General features: G+C 46.0%; 1 protein-coding gene across 1 annotated transcript in view; it reads right to left on the bottom strand.

Moving 5' to 3' along the window:
* PSTPIP2 (proline-serine-threonine phosphatase interacting protein 2) overlaps nt 1-20,464 on the bottom strand; it is a 67,040-nt gene extending 46,576 nt beyond the window's left edge. Inside the window, exon 1 of the mRNA XM_080684629.1 lies at nt 20,108-20,464. Within this exon, the coding sequence (XP_080540755.1) occupies nt 20,108-20,140 (33 nt within the window). The 5' untranslated portion in view covers nt 20,141-20,464. The remainder of the gene's footprint in view (nt 1-20,107) is intronic.
* Nucleotides 20,465-20,968: the final 504 nt, after the last annotated feature.

The raw sequence follows: 20,968 nt of genomic DNA, 5'->3' as shown, positions 1-20,968 counted from the left end.
AGACAGCCCTAGCTGGTTTGGCTCTGTGAAGGGCACACGCCCCGGGGTTGCAGGCTTGATTCCCCAATAGTGGGTGTGCAGGAGGCAGTCGATCAATGTTTCTCATCATTGATGTTTCCTTCTCTCCCTTCCTCTCTGAAATCAATAATAATTAAAAAAAAAAAAAAAGGAGACAGGAGAATAAGAGTAGGAAATGTGATGGATAGGTGCAGAGGTGAGAGAGAGACACACACACACTAAGACTTGAAGATGTTATGTTGCTGGCTTGAAAACGGAGGGAGGGGCCAAAAGCCAATGAATGGCAGCAGCCTCTGGGAAAGACAAGAAAAAAGATTCTCTTCTGGAACCTCCAGAAGGAACCAAACTTGCTAACACCTTGATTTTAGCCAAGTGAGACTTCTGACCTCCAGAACGGTAAGATAGTAAGTTTGTGTTGTTTAAAGGCATTAAACTTGTGGTCATTGGACACAGCAGCAACAGGAAATGAACACAACCACCTTAACCAAAGGATCAAAGTTACCACCAGGAACAGGACAAATAAACACCATGTTGCCCGCTGATATTGAGAAAAACACAGCATCACTTCCGTGAAATTGCTGCTTGAAATGGCATAGCCTGAATCTAATCATTAAGGAAAGAGGCAAGCTCAACTGAAGGGCCTTCTACAAAATAACTGTCCTGTGTTCTTCAAAAACGCCAGAGTCATAAATATAGTGAAAGACTGAGGAACTCTTTCAGATTAAAGGAAATTGAAGCGACCTGACAGCTAGAGGTAACCCAGAATCATGGATCACAGATGTTTTCTTCTCTTGCTATAAAGGACACTATTGAAGAGATTTAAGTCGAATCTACATACTAGCTAATAGTTTTGTAGTACATGATTATGTAAGAAAATATCCTTACATTTAGGAAATGTACAATGAAGTATTTGTAGATAAAGGGAAATCATGCCTGCAACTTTACTTTTAAGTGGTTCAATAAATTAAATGTACATGTAATATTTATATGGGGTGGGGCAAAAGTAGAGAGAGAGAACATTAACATCTGAGGAATCTAAATGAAGAGTATATAGGAATTCTTTGCACTATTTTGAAACTTTTCTGTTAATATAAAATTATTTTTAAGTTAAAATGATTAAAATTCACCATAACAAAAGATGTTCCAAAGAAAGGAAAAAGACACATGACAAATTGAGAAGATAGAGCTATAATATTTCATCAAGGATTAATGTGCATAATGAACACCTAAAATCAATCATGTAAAGGTAAACAAGCAAATTTTTTCAAATAGGTAAGAGATATAAACAGGCAGTACTTTTAAAAAGAAAAACAAATGTTCAATAAGCACTTTTAAAAAGAGAATCAATATTATTAATAATCAAAGAAATGCAATTATCTTAATTCCAAAACCAGATAAAGACACTACAAAGAAAAAAATTATAGGCCAATATCCCTGATGAACATAGATGCTAAAATCCTCAATAAAATATGAGCAAACTGGATCCAAAAATATATTAAAAATATGATACAACATGATCAAGTGGGATTTATTTCTGGGATGCAAAGTTGGTACAGTATCTGCAAATCAATAAGTGTGATACACTACATAACCAAATTAATGATAAAATTGCATAATCATATCAATAGATGTAGAAAAAGTGTTTGATAAAATCCAGCACCCACTTATGATAAAAACTCTCAGCTAAGTGGGAATAGAAGAAACATACCTCAACATCATAAAGGCCATATATGACAAACTCACAGCCAAATCATACTCAATGGGCAAAAATGAAAGCGTTTCCCTTAAAAGAAGTAAGACAGGGATATCTGCTTTCACCACTCTTATTCAACACTAGAGGCCTGTTGCACGGATTCAACACTAGAGACCCATTGCCCGTTGCACATCGAAAGGAAATTAGTTAGAAGGTGGCCGGTGGGGCGGGACTGTACGAGACAGGCCCTTGAGCCAACCTCCCACAGTCCCTCCCCGGCTGGCTGCACCTGGGGCGACGCTGGGGCTCAAAGGGGTCCCTTTGCCTGGCCTGCGGGGATCGGCCGAAACTGGCAGTCCAACATCCCCTGAGGGGTCCCAGAGTGCGAGAGGGCACTCCTCAAAGTTGCTGTCACTCAGCAGCTCCTGCGTTGAGCGTCTTCCCCCTGGTGGTCATTGCACATCATAGCTACCAGTCAGACAGTCAAACGGTCAGATGGTCACTTAGGCTTTTATATATATAGATAGTACTGAAAGTCCTATCCACAGCAATCAGACAAGCAGAAGAAATAAAAGGCATCCAAATTGGAAAGGAAGAAGTAAAACTGTTATTATGTGCAAATAACATAATACTATAAAAATCCTAGAAGAACACATGGGTAGTAAAATCTCAGACATTTCTCATAGCAATATTGTTTCTGCTATAGCTCCTTGGGCAAGGGAAATAAAAGAAAAAATAAATGGGACTACATCAAACTAAAAAGTTTTTGCATAGCAAAAGAAACCACCAATAAAATGAAAAGACAACCCACTGAATAGGAGAACATATTAGCCAATGATACATCTGACAAGGGGTTAATATCCAAAATTTATAAATAATTCATACAACTCAACACCAACATAACAAACAATCTAATTTAAAAAATGGGCAAAGGACCTGAATAGAAACTTCTACAAAGAGGACATACAGATGGCCAATAAACATATAAAAAGATGCTCAATGTCACTAATTATCAGAGACATGCAAATTAAAACCACAATGAAGTATCACCTCACACCTATCAGAATGGCTATCATCAATAAATCAATAAACAAGTGTTGGCGAGGATGTGGAGAAAAAGGAACTCTTGTGCACTGTTTGTGAGAATACAGATTAGTGCAGCAGCTGCTGTGAAAGCAGTATACTGGTAGAGTTACCTGAAAAAAATTAAAAATGGCCCTGGCCAGTTTTGTTCAATGGATAGAGCATTTGCCTGCGACCAAAGGGTCCCAGGTTCAATTCTGGTCAAGGGCACGTACCTTGGTTGCAGGCTCCTCCCCAGCCTGGGCCCTGGTCAGGGCTGTGCAACCAATCTATGTGTTTCTCTCACATTGATGTTTCTCTTTGTGTTTCCCTCTCTCTTCCACTCTCCCTAAAAATCAATTAAAAAATATCCTTGGGTGAGGATTAAAAAAAAACAATTAAAAATGGAACTGCTTTATGACCCAGTGATTCCACTTCCAGGAATATATCCAAAGAAACCCGAAACACGAATTCAAAAGAATATGTGCACCCCTATGTTCATTGCAGCATTATTTACAATAGCCAAGATTTGGAAGCGGCCCAAGTGCCCATCAGCAGATGAGTGGATAAAAAAGCTGTAGTACATTTACACAATGAAATACTACATGACAAAAAAAAAAAAGGAACTCTTACCATTTGCAACAGCATGGAGGGACCTGGAGAGCATTATGTTAAGTGAAAGAAGCCAGTCAGAGAAAGATAAATACCATATGATTTCACTTACAAGTGGAATCTAATGAACAAAATAAACTAACACACAAAAAGGAAAGTTGCATAGATGAGCCCATATTTGTTAAGAAAAATGTATACTTACATTGTATATAACTTCAAAGACAGAAGTCTGGAAAGAAGCACATTGAACATTTGCTAGTGTGAACCTCTATTTCTATACTGTTTGGATTCCTATAATACAACTGGGCATAAAACTAGAAACTACTTCACATTTTACTAAATAGAAATTAAATTATATATTATGTATGGTGAGATCATGGCTTTGTGAAAGATGATACTCCCTGTGCATATTTAGATGTCAATGTTCTGAAAGTTGGCTAATGTTCAACCTTACCCATCTAACATTCAACAGATCCAGATCTCCCTCTCTCTCTCTTTCCTCTCTCTCTCTTCCTTGCCTCTCTCTCTCTCTTCTTCTCTCTCTCTCATTCATATCGTTAACATGAATAGAAATACATAAATGTGTTACTCAGCTGATACCATTCAAATAAATGCAATAATCTCCAAATTTGCACATCAGGCTGATTAACTTTGGTTCTGAGGAATAACACCAAGTAACCCATATCTTCATTCCAGAAATTACTCATCCTCCATGTCTCAGTGATTCAGCCTTCCCTGACCCCTGAAATATGTGACTCCTATTTCTACTTGTTCCTACTGACTCTCTATTAAATTTTCCCCAAGGTTTAATGTAAATTGAGCTGAGCTTTGGATTTAATTTATTTTTAGATTCACCACTGCCATTGCACTGGGGCCAGCCCCAAGTTCAGTATAGTTTGGGTTTTCTGTATTTCCTCTCCATGACTTTTGAGAATGAGAATGTTTTTATACTCAAATTTAAGACTTATGCATGTCTCAAATGTCAGGATTTTAGAAGCAAGTTTCAGAAACAGGAAGTATCTCCCCAGTATACGTTCATCTACTAGTAAATCCACACTTTGTCTCCTCTAACTCACTCATTTCTTACCCAGCTTGATCCAATAAACAACTTGCATGAATTTTGAACATAAAGGATATTCAGACATCTGGGATGTGAAACATGTGTTAAAATGACATTTCAGCTGAGCTAGGTCAATAAATATCATTCCTTGAAATTAAATCTCAACTAAATGGAGTTGAAAAGTTATGTCCATACAAACCTGCATGATTGTTTATAGCAGTTTTAGTCATAATTGCTCAAAATTGAAAGCAACCAAGATGTCCTTCAATAGGTGAATGGATAAACAAACTGTGGTACATCCACACTATGGAATATTATCAGTGATAAGAAGAAATGAGCTATTCCAGCCCTGAAAAGACATGAGAGAATCTTAAATACACACTGCTAAATGAAAGGAGTCAATCTGTAAAGGCTACATACTATGTAATTTCGACTACATGATATTCTAGAAAAAGCACAACTGGAGCAACAATAACAAGGTCAGTGGTTGCTGAGAGGCTCAGGGGGAGGGAAGGAAGAATCAATAAGGGATTTTTCAGGTCAGTGAAACTATTCTGTATGATACTGTAATGGATGCATGACATTAGGCCTTGATCAAAACCTGCAGAAAGCAAAGCATGAATCTTAATGTAAAGTGTGGGCTTTAGCTAATAATAACATATACATATTGGTGCAGCAACCATAACAAATGTACCACACTAATTCAGGATATTAATAATGGTAAGATGCTTAAAACTTTTTGTAATTTACAGATTATCTGATTCTTCTATGATGAATGCTTCGCAAAAAAGAACATTGAAATCATCCATAACCTAGAAAACCAGAGAGAATTGCCATTTATATGCTTTAAAAAAAAAATACGAAAGTGTTTATTTGCAGGGAGGGAGAGCTTTCTGGCCTGCTGCTCCTTCCCAGGATCATAAAATGCTTCTTCCACGGCTTATATAGACAAGCTATACAAGTACGTGTGCATAGAATCAGGTACACCTGGAAACTCCTCCCGAAGGTTACACTATACTTTACCCGGGGCATAAATGTTTTACATATATTTTTTGCTATATATGCATCTGAATCAAGTTGCTATTGTACAATGAGCATGTGTTACATTCCTGCTTTTTAAAAGTACCAATAAAATTTTTAAACAAATGACCCATTGTATCCACAGGTAGTTCTCTCTGCTTACAGGCCAGGCGGTAAGGACAGGTCACTCTGAGTGGGTTGGCCTTGTCACCAGCATGTGTGGGACCTGGAGAGGTGGGCTAGGGGGTCTTTCCTGGACTTGAATCCCCATCCCCTAGCCAGGTGCAGCTCCCTAAAGGAAAATGTTGGCCCTGACACAAGCAGGTGGCCAGGCCCCTTCCCTGCAGGTTGGTCCATGTCCCTCTGGGATTGTTACGTTTATTCTACTGTGTGAATATGTGTACTAGTTTTTCTTTGAATAATTAATTTTTGAAAATCTTTTAATTCTTTACTTTTAGGTTATACGTATTTCACTCCTCTTGTTCTAAAAATTCCTTAACACTTTGAAAGTGTTTCCCCTCATCATTTGCATTCATTATCTAAATTTCTAAAATTAGTTTAACTGCAATAAAACCTACAATTTTGACATTCTAATGTATGCCAATTCCAGCTCCTTAACACCACTGTAACCAATTTTATCGTCTGGGACACAGGCTAGGATTGGGCCGCCCAGATAGCATTATCCTCCCTGCACAGCAGGAAGCTCAAGCCCAGCGTGGTTGGCTGTGTGGCTGTGGGCAAGTCACTCACCTAGTCTGAGGTGGAATGGAGTGGAGACTCCAAGAGACAAGAGCCAGCGCCAGGAGGGTTGCAACTGCCCTTGGCTGGTGACCTCTCCCTCCCTCGTCCTGTTCTCTCCTGGCCAATCACAATTCAGTCTGAATAGCTGCAGTCTTATACCAGGCTTCCGGCTCCCCATCTGAAACCCTCCCCACAGGACTTTGGCCCTGGGCTGGCAGCTGGCCCCGCCCTTTGGCCCTGGTGCCTTTCAGTTTGGTTTCTGCAGAAGGGACCATGTGACTCACAGGCAGGTGCCTAGACCTGCAGCACATCTGCTCCCTTTCAGTCAGATCTGAGGACACCTGAGAGGGCACAGGGTCCTTCACAGGCACATTCCAAACCACGCTGCCCAGGAAGGCACAGTGCCAGCTTCGGTCAGCCAGGGATCGGCCTGCCAGCAAGGCAGGGACCCTGGGCCATGGCTGGTCAGAACCAAGGCCAACCACTCTTAAGAGCAAGAATTATGCGGGAAACTTGATTAAACAGGTAGGTGCTAACACAGCACAGGGAGATGGGGAGCCTGAGCTGGGGACAGACAGCCTACAGGACCAGTCAGCTGTCCAGATCTGGGCATCCACGCCAGCGCTGACCAAGCCTGAAGTAAATACTTTCCATTCTGGAGAGCTTAGGTCTTCTTGGACCCCTAGTTCAGAACCTGGGTCTCTGGGGATGAAGGAAGCTCAGTGTCCACGTTTGATAACAAGGGATATATTCCCAGAGCAGATTCCAAGAGGCTGGGTGACCTCGGCCTGGAGCAGTGAAGGAATTTAGACATTGGTAGTTTTAGGGTTTTCAGACATTTGTGGCCACTTGTGAACCTGTCACTTCAAGCAGCTACTATTTATTGATTTATTGATTGATTGATTTTTATTGATTTCAGAGAGGAAGGGAGAAGGAGAGAGAGAAATATCGATGATGAGAAAGAATCATTGATTGGCTGCCTCCTGCATGCCCCCTAGTGGGGATCAAGCCCACAACCCAGGCATGTATGTGCCCTTGACCAGAATTGAACTCGAGACCCTTCAGTCCACAGGCCGACACTCTATTCACTGAGCCAAACTGGCTAGGGCAAGCAGCTATTCTTTAAATAGAAAAATGTGGTCTTACAACAGGAGTAGGGACTCAGCACTGGGGGGGGAAGAGTGGAAAGACCATGGCAACCGTCTTCTTGGCATGTCACCTTGCATCCAACACTCAGCAAAACTGAGACCAAAAATTAACCAGAAAGCAGCCAAACTATCAACCATTTCCACTCAAGCAAGACCTTCAGTTAGGGATGGGGTCTCGGTCATCCAACCCTAAGCAGCTTATTCAAGTACTAGTAGCCCTGGGCACAAATCCGTGCACCAGTATGTCGCTGCCGCCCTCCTGTAGCTCTCCGCCCACTGCCCTGCGCTCCTGTAGCTCCCCCCGCCCCCCACTCCTAGCTTGCTGCCCTGCCCCCTCCTGTAGCTCTCTGCCACTGCTTGTAGTTTGCTGCCTCACCCTCCTGCAGATCTGTGATCTGTTCATTATGTAGTCGGTCGTTACACCTCACAGCATAACGGAAAATTAGCATATTCCTCTCTTATTATAAAGAATTCATTCCAGCCCCATGCCATGCTATACCCTCCCTTGAGGTGTTCTAGAAACAGAGTTCCCATCTTATCGTATGCCCAGTGCTATCTTAGCGCTTTTTATGGGCTGGTCCGCGTTAGCACCCACCAGCTGGGCCTACCCCAGAATCTTGCCCTACTAACCCACTCCTTTTAGTGTGAGGAGAGTAGGTCAGCCTATTCCCGATTACTGTCATATGTGTGTTTGCCCCTTAACAAGAGCGTGGGCCCCCTGAGGGCGGGCTCAGTCTTCTCCTGACTAAAGGTCTACACAGATCTCTGGTCCCACAAATGTCAGAACACGTAAAGGCTCAGATGCAAAGACAATTAAATATTGAGTAATATTTGAACCCCAAAAAAGTGTAAAGCACAAAAAATAATAAATATCAAACTTTTGGCACAGGGAAGAGTTTTGAACTTTGCTGTGTAATAGATGACATCACAAAAGATGAGCCCAACAAATGAAGTGTTTTCAAAGTAAATATACCTGATTGAGTACAATTACCATTTTACAGATGAGGATACTAAGTGTAGGAAGGTTGAGTGATTTGAAAAGGGCACATCCCTCAGCTTGAAAGAGCAGGGCCAGCATTTCAGCCCAGGTGTATCCAACACAAAAGATTGTGTGCCTAAGGACCAACCTTCAGTACTGCACTGTACCTACTGGATGCTAGGACGTGTGATTATGCATAAAACTGTATACACACATATATACAAGAACAGATATTCAAATACTGAGTAGTCCATGACAAAGAATATCTATCATTTTTAAAAGTTTAGGTAGATATATAAGTAAAGCAAGAGAGAGGAAATAAAACCATTTGTAAAAGAGGAAATACAACAAGAAAATAAAAACATGTTCACTCTCTCTGGTGATTAAAAACACAAAGGAAAAAGGGGGGGCTTCTATCATGAGTGGCACATGTAGGGCAGCTTGATTGTTCTACATGAGGAATCGACAGTAAGAGATTTCGGACGCATAATTTTTTGCTATCTGGGTAGCTGATCGTTGGTCCTGGCACCCATGGGGGGTGGAGGGGACACAAAAGCAAGTTGAATAAAGCACCCATTGCTGCTGATTTAGTGAGAAGGGAGAAAACCACAATGGCCATGACTGATGTTGTGAAACTGGTATCTTCAGACATTATTAGGGACACTGAGAATACACCTTCCCCTTAGGAAATCAGTCTGGTTCTATATATCCCAAGTTTTATAATGTTCTACTGTTAGTGAACGCTATTTTTAGTCATTCAACTGAAATTACCATGAATCTATTACGTGCCAAGCATTGAACCAGGTACTATTGGAGTAAACAGCCAGCAGTGTGGGTCTTGACACCAAGGATGGCCATGGTCTGTTGGGGCCTTTGTGTACATGAGAGAGAAATAAACTTTGTCCTTGGGTAGCCCACTGTTGTTTTGGGGTTTTCTGTTACTTGTGGCCGAACCTAGCCCTGTTTATATAGAACGTAAATGAGCTTTCTCCAGCTGGTGACTGGTTTCTTAACAGAGTAGGAGATAAGATCATCAAAACAGAATGAGAATGTGGGAGGGAAGTGGAGGGCTGAGCAGAGTGGAAAAGGTATGAAATTATCATTTGGAAAGAGAGTGTCATCTTATTAGAGAAACATCGGAAAATGGCTGGACAAGTTCTTTCACAAGTTTCCAGAAATAGATACATAAAGAATCTAATTTTTAAATGCTCTGAATTAATAAAGATGTGCATCACAACACTATTGTAAAAAAAAAAAAAAAAATCGGAAATTACATAAATGCCAAACAGCAAGAGAATAGTTACATCACATCAGATTTTTAAAATAATTGTTAGTGTTTGAGAGCAGAAATTTTTGAGCATGCTTCCTCCTAGTCGACTTAGCCTTGAATCCCAGCTGCACCTCACAAAATAGCCTTGCAAGATAGAACACTGTCAGCTTTCTGAAGAAGAGGATGACCCTGTAAATAACATGGTCATCAATAATATGACCCTGACATTACTTAAGAAAAACTGTTTTGTCTTAAATTGCTTGTTCTGCAAAAACAAGATGTGGTAAATGTGCTTAAAAGCGGTCCTGCACCGCCGAAACCGGTTTGGCTCGGTGGAAAGAGCGTCGGCCTGTGGACTGAAGGGTCCCGGGTTCAATTCCGGTCAAGGGCATGTGCCTTGGTTGCGGGCACATCTCCAGTGGGAGGTGTGCAGGAGGCAGCTGATCGATGTTTCTCTCTCATCGATGTTTCTAGCTCTCTATCCCTCTCCCTTCCTCTCTGTAAAATATCAATAAAATATATTAAAAAAAAAAAAAAAAAGCGGTCCTGCACCAAGGGTCGGGGCTGCTCTCTGGACTCCCTGCATGGAGAATGGCAGAGCAGTCACCGGCCGGCTAATAAAGGCTCCCTAAATTTTAATTTGGTCTGGACTCCAGTGGTCATTCACTCGCATTCGCTCCACAACATTAGGAAAAGTAAATAGAAACAGGTAAAATAAACTAAAGAATGATTTATTCTCATCCTTACATTTATTATACTGAAACAGTGGAATAGAAAATAATACATATACTATGATTATAACTGCGTGTGGAGGGAAAAATGGGGGAAAGTACCAAATTACTAATAATAGATTTTAAATTTCCTCAATTTTGTTCTGTTAATACTAAAAACTATTATTTTTAACACAGCATGTGTGATCATCTCCTTGAGCAGGTAATAATCCCTAAAAGGTGAGATGTGTGTGCCTCTCTGTGACCCGTGGCAGCTCCCACAGGGCTGGTACTCACTTCACAGACAGCTGTGTTGAATGCCTGAGGTTCCATGACTGGGGAAGAGCATCCCCTCTTTAAGCAGCTGTGGTGTTTCTCTGCTGGTCACAGGTCTCTCACCAGATGGTGAGCACGAAGTGTCGGGGGTTTGCTCTTTACATGGGTGCTGTGCCCCTCCTGCCTCTTCCCTGGGTCTGGGGCTTCTTCTGGTGGAGCTAGAGCCCAACCCTGATGATATTTCCCCACATACACGATGACCAATTTCCATGATGTGATAGGGGAGCAGGTTCTTTAAAAGAGTGGAATGACACTTCGGACTAAAGGGAGAGCAAGGGCAGAGTGCTGACTTGAATGAGTAACTTCCATTCACTGCCACATGTGGGTCTCCCCGTTTTCTCATTTGTTCATTTTGGTATTTGTTGAGTGTCTACTACAATGGCAGGCACCGTGCTAGGTGGGAGAGATACACACCTCAGGCACACCTCCTGCAGCTCACAGTCTGATGGGAGGGAGGTAACACGGTAATTACAATACCGTGGATTGGCTTCTGCGCACAGGATGCCATGAGAACAGGCAGCAGGGCACACTAATTGGTTAGTTGGAAACAATAATGCATTATTTGGTGATTGAGTTAGGAGTGCTGCAGGATAGTAAGTGAGCAGGAGATGGTGATGGTAAGTTCCGGGAGACTGGCTAGACGGGTTAGGCAGAGCCTGGTCAGACTTTCAGACTCCAAGGGAGGCCCCTGGAGGAATGTAAGCAGGGGACTGATAATCTTATCATGGGATCCGGAAAAGTGGCTCCAATGCAAGACAGCACTAACGGGAAGCTCAAGAGGACGGCTGTGCAGTAGGCCTGGAAAATACCCAGTGAAGACTGGATGGGGCAGAGGGCTCCAAGAAGGATGTGCAAGGAGGACAGGGTGGAGAGGATTCTAAAAATTACCTGGCATGCTGAGCGTTAAAAAAAAAAAAAAAAAAAAAAAAAAAAAGTGTCTCTGATAAAAGTGAATAATTTACAGAACTAGAAAGACCTATCCTAAAATTCATATGGAATCTCAAGGAACCTGAAGAGCCCAATAATCTTGAAAAAGAACAAAACTGGGGGATGCACATTATCTGACTTCAAAACTTGCAAAGCTACAGCAATCAAAACAGTGTGGTGCTGGGATAAAGACAGACAAACAGTCCAGACCAATGGAATAGGATAGAGAGCCCAGAAATAAATTCTCAGGTGATTTTTTTTTTTTTTTAATCCTCAACTGAGGATATTTTCTCCATTGATTTTCAGACAGAGTGGAAGGGAGGGAAGTTGGGGGAGAGGGGAGAGAAAAAACAACAACAATGGAATGAGAGAGACACATCAATTGGTTGCCTCCTGCATGTGCCCCCAATTAGGCCAGGGATGGAACCTGCAAGGGTATGTGCCCTTGACCGGGAATCGAACCCGTGACCCTTCAGCCAACAGTTTAATCACTGAATCAAACTGGCCAGGGCCTCACATGATTTTTGACAAGGGTGCTGTGGAGGAGAAACTATTCCATGACGTGGCCATTGTCTGTCCCACAAGCTGAACTCAGGCCAAAATGGAGGTTGCTTTCGGCAAACGTGTGAGACCATCTGATGGTAATCAATGTTCATTTTGACATAAATCAGCACTTTTCCCTTGCTGCCTGCTATGTGCTGATTCCTGGAACAGGTTGTTGTCCTGACCTGGTCAACCATGTAAAGTGTTTTCCCATACTGATAGCTTTCACCTACTGGTATCCCCTCCCCCTTTCACCCTGTATAATTCTTTGGCACCTGCTAAGCACCCAGAGAAATATCCACTTCATCTTGCAGCCACCCAAAATACACCTCGTATATAAGTTTCCCTTAATAAACTCTATTAGTTGCCAGATTGGAGTGGCCTGCTTCTTTCTTCCGTCTCATTCTGCCCTCCACTTATGAAGGGAGATTTGAGTCTCAGGGCTTTTCCCTGAGTGTCTGTATAAAAACAGTGCCAAGATCATCAATGGGGAAAGAACAGTCGTTTCAACAAATGATGCTGGGAAAACTGGGTATGTACATGCAAAGGAGTGAAGTTAGACCCTTACCTAATATCATATACTAAATTAATTCAAAATGGATCAAGGATCTAAATGTAAGTCCTAAAACAATAAAACTTTTAGGAGAAAATATAGTGCAAAAACCTCACAATACTGTATTTGACAATAATTTCTTGATATAACACCAAAGGTACAGGTAACAAAAGTAAAATATAGTTGTAAAAACAGTGATGTCACCTGGCCGGTGTGGCTCAATGGTTGAGTGTTGACCTATGAACCAGGAGGTCCCAGTTCAATTCCCGGTCAGGGCACATGCCCAGGTTGCAGGCTCGATCCCTGGGGGGTGCAGGAGGCAGCCGATCAATGATTCTTTCTCATCACTGATGTTTCTATCTCTCTCTCCCTCTCCCTTCCGCTCTGAAATAAATAAAAATACATTAAAAAAAAAAAGAGTGATGTCATTAAGATAGGTGGAATGTACCATTCTTAGAGACATAAAAGCACTTGAAATTGGAATCTACCTGCATAAACAAACAGTAATAGGTTTAAAAAATGAAAGTTCTCTGTGAAATAAAATATTTAAGACCATTGCACCTTAAAAAAAAAAAAAAGAGGAGTGAATAAATATAGCATTTACATATCTAATAATACTCTCTTTTTACTTTCACAAATATTTAGCTGTGATAATTTCTGTTAAAAACAAAACAAAACAAAAATATACAGAAAAAACAAGAATGAGGATCTAATCATAATACAGGATATTATGTAAAAGTTGTTTTACAGTTGTTTGTATGGAAAAATAATACAATCTATATAATAAAAGCCTAAGCGACCATTATGGCGAAACAACCAGAACGACAGCTGGCTATGATGTGCACTGACCACCAGGGGGCAGATGCTCAACACAGGAGGAGCTGCCCCCTGGTGGTCAGTGTGCTCCCACAGGGGAAGCGCTGCTCAGCCAGAAGCCGGGCTCACGGCTGGAGCGCAGTGGCCATGGCGGAAGCCTCTTCCACCTCTGCATCAGCACTAAGGAGCAGCGAGCAGGTGGGCAGTAAGGAGCGAGGGGTCCCAGACTGTGAGAGGGCACAGGCCGGGCTGAGGGACCACTCCCCCAGTGCAAGAATTTTGTGCACTGGGCTTCTAGTAATTAATATAATAATACAAGAATCAACTCTGTGTTTTGGGTACTCACAATTATAAATCTAATTTTGCCCCACCCTGTATTATATATATTATACCAGAGGCCCGGTGCACGAAATTCGTGCACAGGTAGGGTGCCTAGGCCTGGCCAGTGATCAGGGCCAATCTGTGGGGCAACCGGCAGGGCAATTGGGGGGCCTCACTGGCACCTGCCTTGGCTGGCCTGGTGCCGTCTGCTTGCCAGGCCTGCCCCCTGCTGCTGCCAGCCACCTCCCTCTGCGGGGTGACTGGCGGGGTGATCAGGGGGCTCCCGCTGGCACCCACCTTGGCTGGCTTGGGGCCTGCGGGCTGGGGGCAGCTCCTGCATTGAGCATCTGCCCCCTGGTGGTCAGTGTGTGTCATAGCGACCAGTCGTTCCACCATTTGGTCGATTTGCATATTAGGCTTTTATTATATAGGATGTTATATATATTATATATATATGTCTCAATAAGAATTTTTTATTTTCCTTAAAAGATAGGTCCTATGTCTCTCATTAAATTTTAAGAAGATAAGACAAGAAAAGGGGATTTTGATAATTACCTTAAAGATACCAGTATAGTCCACTGGCTGCTCTAGGAAAGATAAATTAGAGAAGGGCAATCATCAATGACTTTACCTTTCACTTTGCCACTAGGCCAAACAATACAAAATAGCCCTCATGGTGTGTTTCTAAGGAACCAGTTTCCAAGAAAGAGTATTTTAAAAAAGTAAAGTGCCCTAAAGCTGGTTTGGCTCAGTGGATAGAGAGTCAGCCTGCAGACTGAAGCATCTCGGGTTTGATTCCCATCAAGGGCACATGCCCAGGTTGCGGCTCGATCCCCAGGGGGGGACGTGCAGGAGGCAGTCGATCTATGATTCTCTCTCATCATTGATGTTTCTTTCTCTCTCTCCCCTTTCCCTTCTTCTCTGAAATCAATAATATATATGTATAAATATTTTGGGGTTAGCATGAGAGTCTATGTGATAACCTGTTTTCTTCTTTGTTTATAAAAACACACACAAAAAACAAACAAACAAAAAAAAAAAACTGGAGCCTCCCACACAGTATGGAGAAGAGTCACAGAGCAAAGCCAGATGCAGAGCCAGCTTAAGCTGTGGTGAGGACCTAGAATGATGGGATTCCAGACTGGTCAAAGGTTTGGAGTAGAGAGACAGCCCCGAGCACCCAGCAAGTTCAGACAGCACCAAGACTTCCCTAAACTCTGTGCAGCTGCAGGGGGAGAGGAAAGTGCTGACACAGGGTCCAGGAAGCTGGCCTGAGCCAAGCGCCTTGCGCCTCGGGAAGGCTGGGTCAAAATAGGATCTAGAGGACAGACAGGGACAGGCTGGACCTCAAACCCAAGTGCGGACTGTGGAGCCCTCCTGGGGTGGGAGGACACCTACCTCTTCGGGGCAGGCTCTCCAGTCACCCGGGCATGTCTGCATCTGAAAGACACTTGTGTCTGATCATGCCAAAGATGGTGATTTTCCTCTCCTGTGGCCCAGCCACTTCCCTGGAGCTCTGGAAAGCACAGCCATGGTCCCTGCCTGTCTTATTCTGAGGGGGTAACTTCCACATTAACCAAGACAAGTTACCCAGCACCGCTTAACCACACTGCCACAAAGAAGGATTGGGGAGAAACGACACACAGGCGTGCTTCCGGTTAGGCAACCTCCGTTTTAAAAAACAGAGAATTTCCCTTCTCAAACAGATCCACGAAAAGGTTCCTTTAAGTAAGCATTTCCATGGAGCATCTGAATAAGATTGTTTATGAAGTATGTGCTGACTCATGCCTTTTCGGGAACAGCTACCTAATTGGACGCTGGCCTCTCAATTCCCATAGAATGTTCTTCTCTTGGGCCTGCAATGGCTCTTTCCTGGTTGTAGTCCTGTGACCCTGCCTGTCTTTCTTTTCCCTCTCTCCTCCTGCTTCTTTGGGGACTTCATTCTTTCTCCTCATTTGAGTGACTGTCACCCACTTCCTTTAATTGTCACCTCGGTGCTGATAATGGCTGATAATCACAAGTGCTCATTATGTGACAGGCACTGTACTAATAATCTCTGATTTCATCCTCAAAACAGTCCTATGGAGGAGACACTGTTATTATCCCCATTTTTTTTTTCATCTTCACCCGAGGATATTTTTCCATTGAGTTTTAGAGAGAGAAAGACAGAAACATCGATGTGAGAGAAACACATCAATTGGTTGCCTCCTGCATGATCCCGACCAGGGCAGGATCAGGGAGGAGCCTGCAACTGAGGTATGTGCCCTTGACTGGAATCGAACCCAGTACCCTTCGGTCAGCAGGCCGTCGCTCTATCCACTGAGCCAAACCGGCTAGGGCTCTCCCCATTTTTATAGACAGGAAAACTGAGGCTTGGTGGGGTGGGCTGGGGTTGAAGTAACTGCCTAAGGTACCCAGCTAGTAAAGGGCAAACCTGGGATTTGAACCCGGCCAGTCCACCTCAGAGATTCTGCTGGCAACTGATGACACTTCTGTACTTCATGCAATCCCATGCACTCTCTCGCCTGGATATCCTTTCCAAGGGGCTAGGGCAGGGGTGGGCAAACTTTTTGACTCGAGGGCCACAAAGGGTTCTTAAACTGGACCAGAGGGCCGGAACAAAAGCATGGATGGAGTGTTTGTGTGAACTAATATAAATTCAAAGTAAAGGAGCAGAGGGGAGAGCAAGAGAACCCTCCGCTCTTTCGGCTCCGCGGGCCGGATAGAACAGCCGAATGGGCCAGATCCGGCCCGCGGGCCGTAGTTTGCCCACAGCTGGGGGCCATCCATCTCTACCAACCCCTCAAACCCAGAATGCTGACCATTCTGGTTGTTTAAACATTGAAATACTTCCAAACCCTGCCACCTGGCAACCTGTCCCCTTCCCAGATCACTCCTCCAAGACCTCCCCACATCCTGGCAGGGTGCTGGGGGCTGAGGGCTGGGGAGTACGAGCTTCGGGATGCTGCTGGCCTGGGTCCTCACCAGTACTACTCCTGTGGTTAGATATTGCTAGTATCACTTCTGCCTCCTCCTCCTCCTCCTCTCTCCACAAACCAGTTCCTCCTTCTAACTTCCTTATTTCTGGGGTCCGCACCTCATTCTTCTGTTCACCGTACACGAGTTATTGCCAGCCACTCAGTTCTCTCAACCGCCTTGCCTCCCTACCCCCCGGGAGTGTGAAAGCCTCATAGGTCCCCAGTAGTTTTCCTTCTGCCCCTCTCTTCCCACGTCCTGGCTGGCTGTCCCATCTTCCAGACTCCTTTCCTCTTCCCTACTGCTCACCTTCAACTGGTGGCCTCGTCCTGTGGCTTTGACCTCTTCCACCTGCTGCGGCTCATCCCACCTGTCTCCTTCCTTACCCCTCGCTATGGTCTCCATCCTGGAACAGATCCCTTCTAGCCCTGGCCCAGCTTCCGTGGCCCCTGCTGGACTCCCCCTACACCCTGCCCCTTCCTCCTCCATTCTTGAGGCCAGGCATTCAAGGACAAAGCCTCGATTCCTCATGAGAAGTCTACCTTCTAACCAAGGTGTTGGTCTTACCCTGCCAATGGCCTCCTCCATTAGACCGCCTTATACAGAGAACATATTTCACGAATATGAAATAAATTCAGTCAGCTGCTCCCCACTGATGTTTCCAAAGCTTCCTCCCTTATCCAATCACAACTCTCTAGAGCAGTGGTTCTCAGCCTTTCTAATGCCACGACCCTTTAATACAGTTCCTCATGTTGTGGTGACCCCCAACCATAAAATTATTTTCGTTGCTACTTCATAACTGTAATTTTGCTACTGTTAATGAATCGTAATGTAAATATCTGTGTTTTCCGATGGTCTTAGGTGACCCTGCTAGCGGTTCTCAACCTGTGGGTCGCGACCTGTGTGAGAACCGCTGCTGTAGAGCCTAAGACCTCGAAAAACAGATATTTACATTACGATTCATTAACAGTAGCAAAATTACAGTTATGAAGTAGCAACGAAAATAATTTTATGGTTGGGGGTCACCACAACATGAGGAACTGTATTCAAGGGTTGAGGCATTAGAAAGGCTGAGAACCACTGCTCTAGAGAAAGCTATTGCCAGCCACTCAATCCTCTCAGCCACCTTGCCTCCCTACCCCGCTAGAGTGTGAAAGCCTCAGAGGCAGCCCCTGAGGTTCCCCAGTAGTTTCCCTTCTGCCCCTCTCTTCCCAAGTCCTGGCTGCCTGTCCCATCTGCCTGGCTCCTGAGCATCCAATGCAAGGCACTATGGCAGGTGCTGGGGACCCAGCTGATGTGACACCCCAGAAGCTCATGGTCGGAGCTGGAGGAGAAAGCTATATTCATATAAAGGTCCAATGGTGACCCACCAACTTCCTCTGGCACTGCCATGGAAGACAGACAAGCAGACAGCTATGCTGGGACAGACACTCGTGCTGAGCGCCATTGGTCCACGCAGTCCTGCTCCACTATTTAACAGGACCTTGAGAAGTTGGTTACTTCCTCTGCCAGTTTCCTCATCTGTAAAATGGGATGGTAAGTAAGCTACCACCGCAAGGTAGTTGTGAGGCTTAAATGAGTCGTGTGTATGAAGCATGTAGAACGGGCTTTCCACAGACTCTGTGCACAGTGATAATAGCTATTATTGTTTTTATTATTTTATATAAAGTGTCATAGGAAAGTAGAGATGGAAGATAAACCTTTGCAAACTATCTCTTAGGATCTCAGATACCTTCTGACAGGATAAGCCCAGAAATGTTTCTCCCCCAGACCATTACCTAACCTCTAAGTCCCAACCCAGGCCTCATTTCTGTCCCTTCCCCTAACCACGCCTCCAAGGATGCATCTGGAACAGCTGGGCGGCTCCTTTACTGTGACCTGGGAGGGCTGTGAGGACGCAGGCTGCAGCTCTTACCTCATCACCTGCCCTGTCCGCCTTACAGATCCACCTTACTCATTCAGCAACTATTTGCGGAGCACCCTTTCTAGGTCAGCCCGCGTAAGGGGCAGGGGCACTGGAAGCCAGCACGGCACCGATCCACAAGGTGTTCACGTGTTTGTAGGCCCCCAGATTCAAAACTATAAACAACTGCCAAGAAGGACCGAAATGTGTGCCAGGTGAGCAGGTGACAGAGCTTATTTGGTGCAATCTAGAAAGGCTTCCCTGAAGTGGTGACATCTGGGTGAAGATCTGAAAACTGGGTGTCACACTTTGCGGGGAGAGGGGGAGGCAGGTCTCTCTGCCCTGCTTTTTCCCACAATGCCTGTCATGGGACCCAAAAGTCCTATCTATATTCTACCTAAAAAATTCCCAGGACTCCTCCCAGCGCCTGCTGTGAGGTCATTCACCCTCCACAGACCTGCACCCCACAGGTAGGCAGCATCCCAAGGGAACCTCAAAACCCCAGGAAAGGGGACTTCACAAGGTAGGGTGTCCCTGAGGCCACAGAGCCAGGTTTCTCCACCCAGCAGCCCTCGGTGGGGGACAGGGAGCTGTGAAGCTAAATGGGGGGCAAGCAGGGTCCCGAGTAAGGAGTTGGAGCAATTTGGCAGCTACCGGTCAACTTCCGAGGTGTGCAGGCTTCCGGCTCCTGCCTTCACGGGATGAGCCTAGTTCCTCTAGTGCAAGGATGACACCCTGAGGGGCCCCTAGGGAAGGAGAAGACTGGACAGAGGGCGGGGACAGGCAGACCTGCCGCCTCCCGCTTGGGCTGGTCCTACCGGGCTTGGATGCCCCCACCAGCTCGCAGGGTCTCACACGCGTCGGCCTTGCTCTGGGCTGGGGCCAAGGCCTGGGAGTGGGCTCAGGAAACCGGCTGCCCGAGGGGACGAAGCTTCTGCAAGAGAACCCTCTGGGTCCGCAGGGGAAGTGGGAGCTAACGCGGCGCAGACAGGTTGGGTGTTTTCAAGGACCTGAAAAGACCATGCGGGGGGTGCCGCTGCCCGCCGGCGAAGCTCACCCCAGCTCCCCGACCCCAGGCTCCCCCAAATCCGCTCACGGCACAGCCCCCGGGGCCATCGGTGTCTCTCCCCCGACTAGTTGGTCCTCCCTTTGGGTCTCGGTTTCCTCATCTGCAAGATGAGGGGTGGGTGTCCCAACTCCACGGGGCTCGGGTTGCACCGGCCCGTGGGAATACGCGCTGCTGGGGGCCGGGACCGGACTCGGGGTCTGCGTCCGCGCGGTGGGCTGGGCGTCCGCTCCGGTTCGGCCTCTGAGCAGCAAGACCGGGTCCCCGCGGCCCACCGGCCCCTCGGCGCCCCCGGCGCGGCGCCGTGCAGGGTCGCGGGGTGGTGCGGGGCTGGGGCGCCCCCCGGGACTTACCCAGAAGTTCCCCTTGAACAGTGAGCCCGTCATGGCCGGCGCTGCGGCGGGTGCGGAGGGCAGCGGAGCGGCGACGGCGCTCGGAGAGGCCTGACGTTCACGGCCGCGGTCCGCAGCCCAACTCTGGACTCTCACCGCCGGCCTGAGGCCCGCCCCCGCCCTAACCACGCCCTGTACGACGCCCCGCCTCCCGCCACGCGGGACCCGAAGCCCGGACCCAGACGGACCCCGCGGCGTCAGGCCACAATCAGTGAGCGACACCTAACTGCCCCCTCCTCCAGGAAGCCTCCGGTGATTGGAAGGAGCTGGTCCGGTTGCCTCCCCGCCCGAATTCGGCTCTGTTCCTGCCCACAAGTCCGCTCCTCCCCAGACCGAATTCCTTGCAGAGAATCCAGGCTCGAGGTGGTAGGGGAGTCCCCGCCCATCAGAGGGTGGCCGCGTGGATCGGGTGTCAGCGCGGCCACACTGGCAATGCGGTCTCGTGAGGTGTAGACGCTCCAGCGAGTCGTGTTCAGGGCCGCAGGTGCCCCGTGTAAATCACCCAGCCCCCGGGGCACGTTTTAGTCTAAAAGTCGTGGCAAGGTCATGGATACTTTCCTGCCCCCTTGACTCTAGGTCCCTTAGCGGGGTCTTTACAGGGCGCCCAGGAACTCAGCTCCTCCAGGACCCTTTCCCATTCTCAAGACCCGAGACCCTCTCCAGCAATCCCACTGCAGCAGTAGGAGCCCAGAGCTTCCCTCCTCTTCCTCCATTCTCCTAACGTAACATACACCCCCATAAAAGCATGGTCCCAGGGCAAGTCGGACCCATCCCTGCTTTGTGGTAATATGGCACTCTATGGCCCGAGCCAGAACTGCAGCC

Source organism: Plecotus auritus, assembly GCF_963455305.1.
Source record: "Plecotus auritus genome assembly, chromosome: 8".
NCBI classification, from domain to species: Eukaryota; Metazoa; Chordata; class Mammalia; order Chiroptera; family Vespertilionidae; genus Plecotus; species Plecotus auritus.
This window is presented reverse-complemented; position numbering and strand designations above follow the sequence as displayed.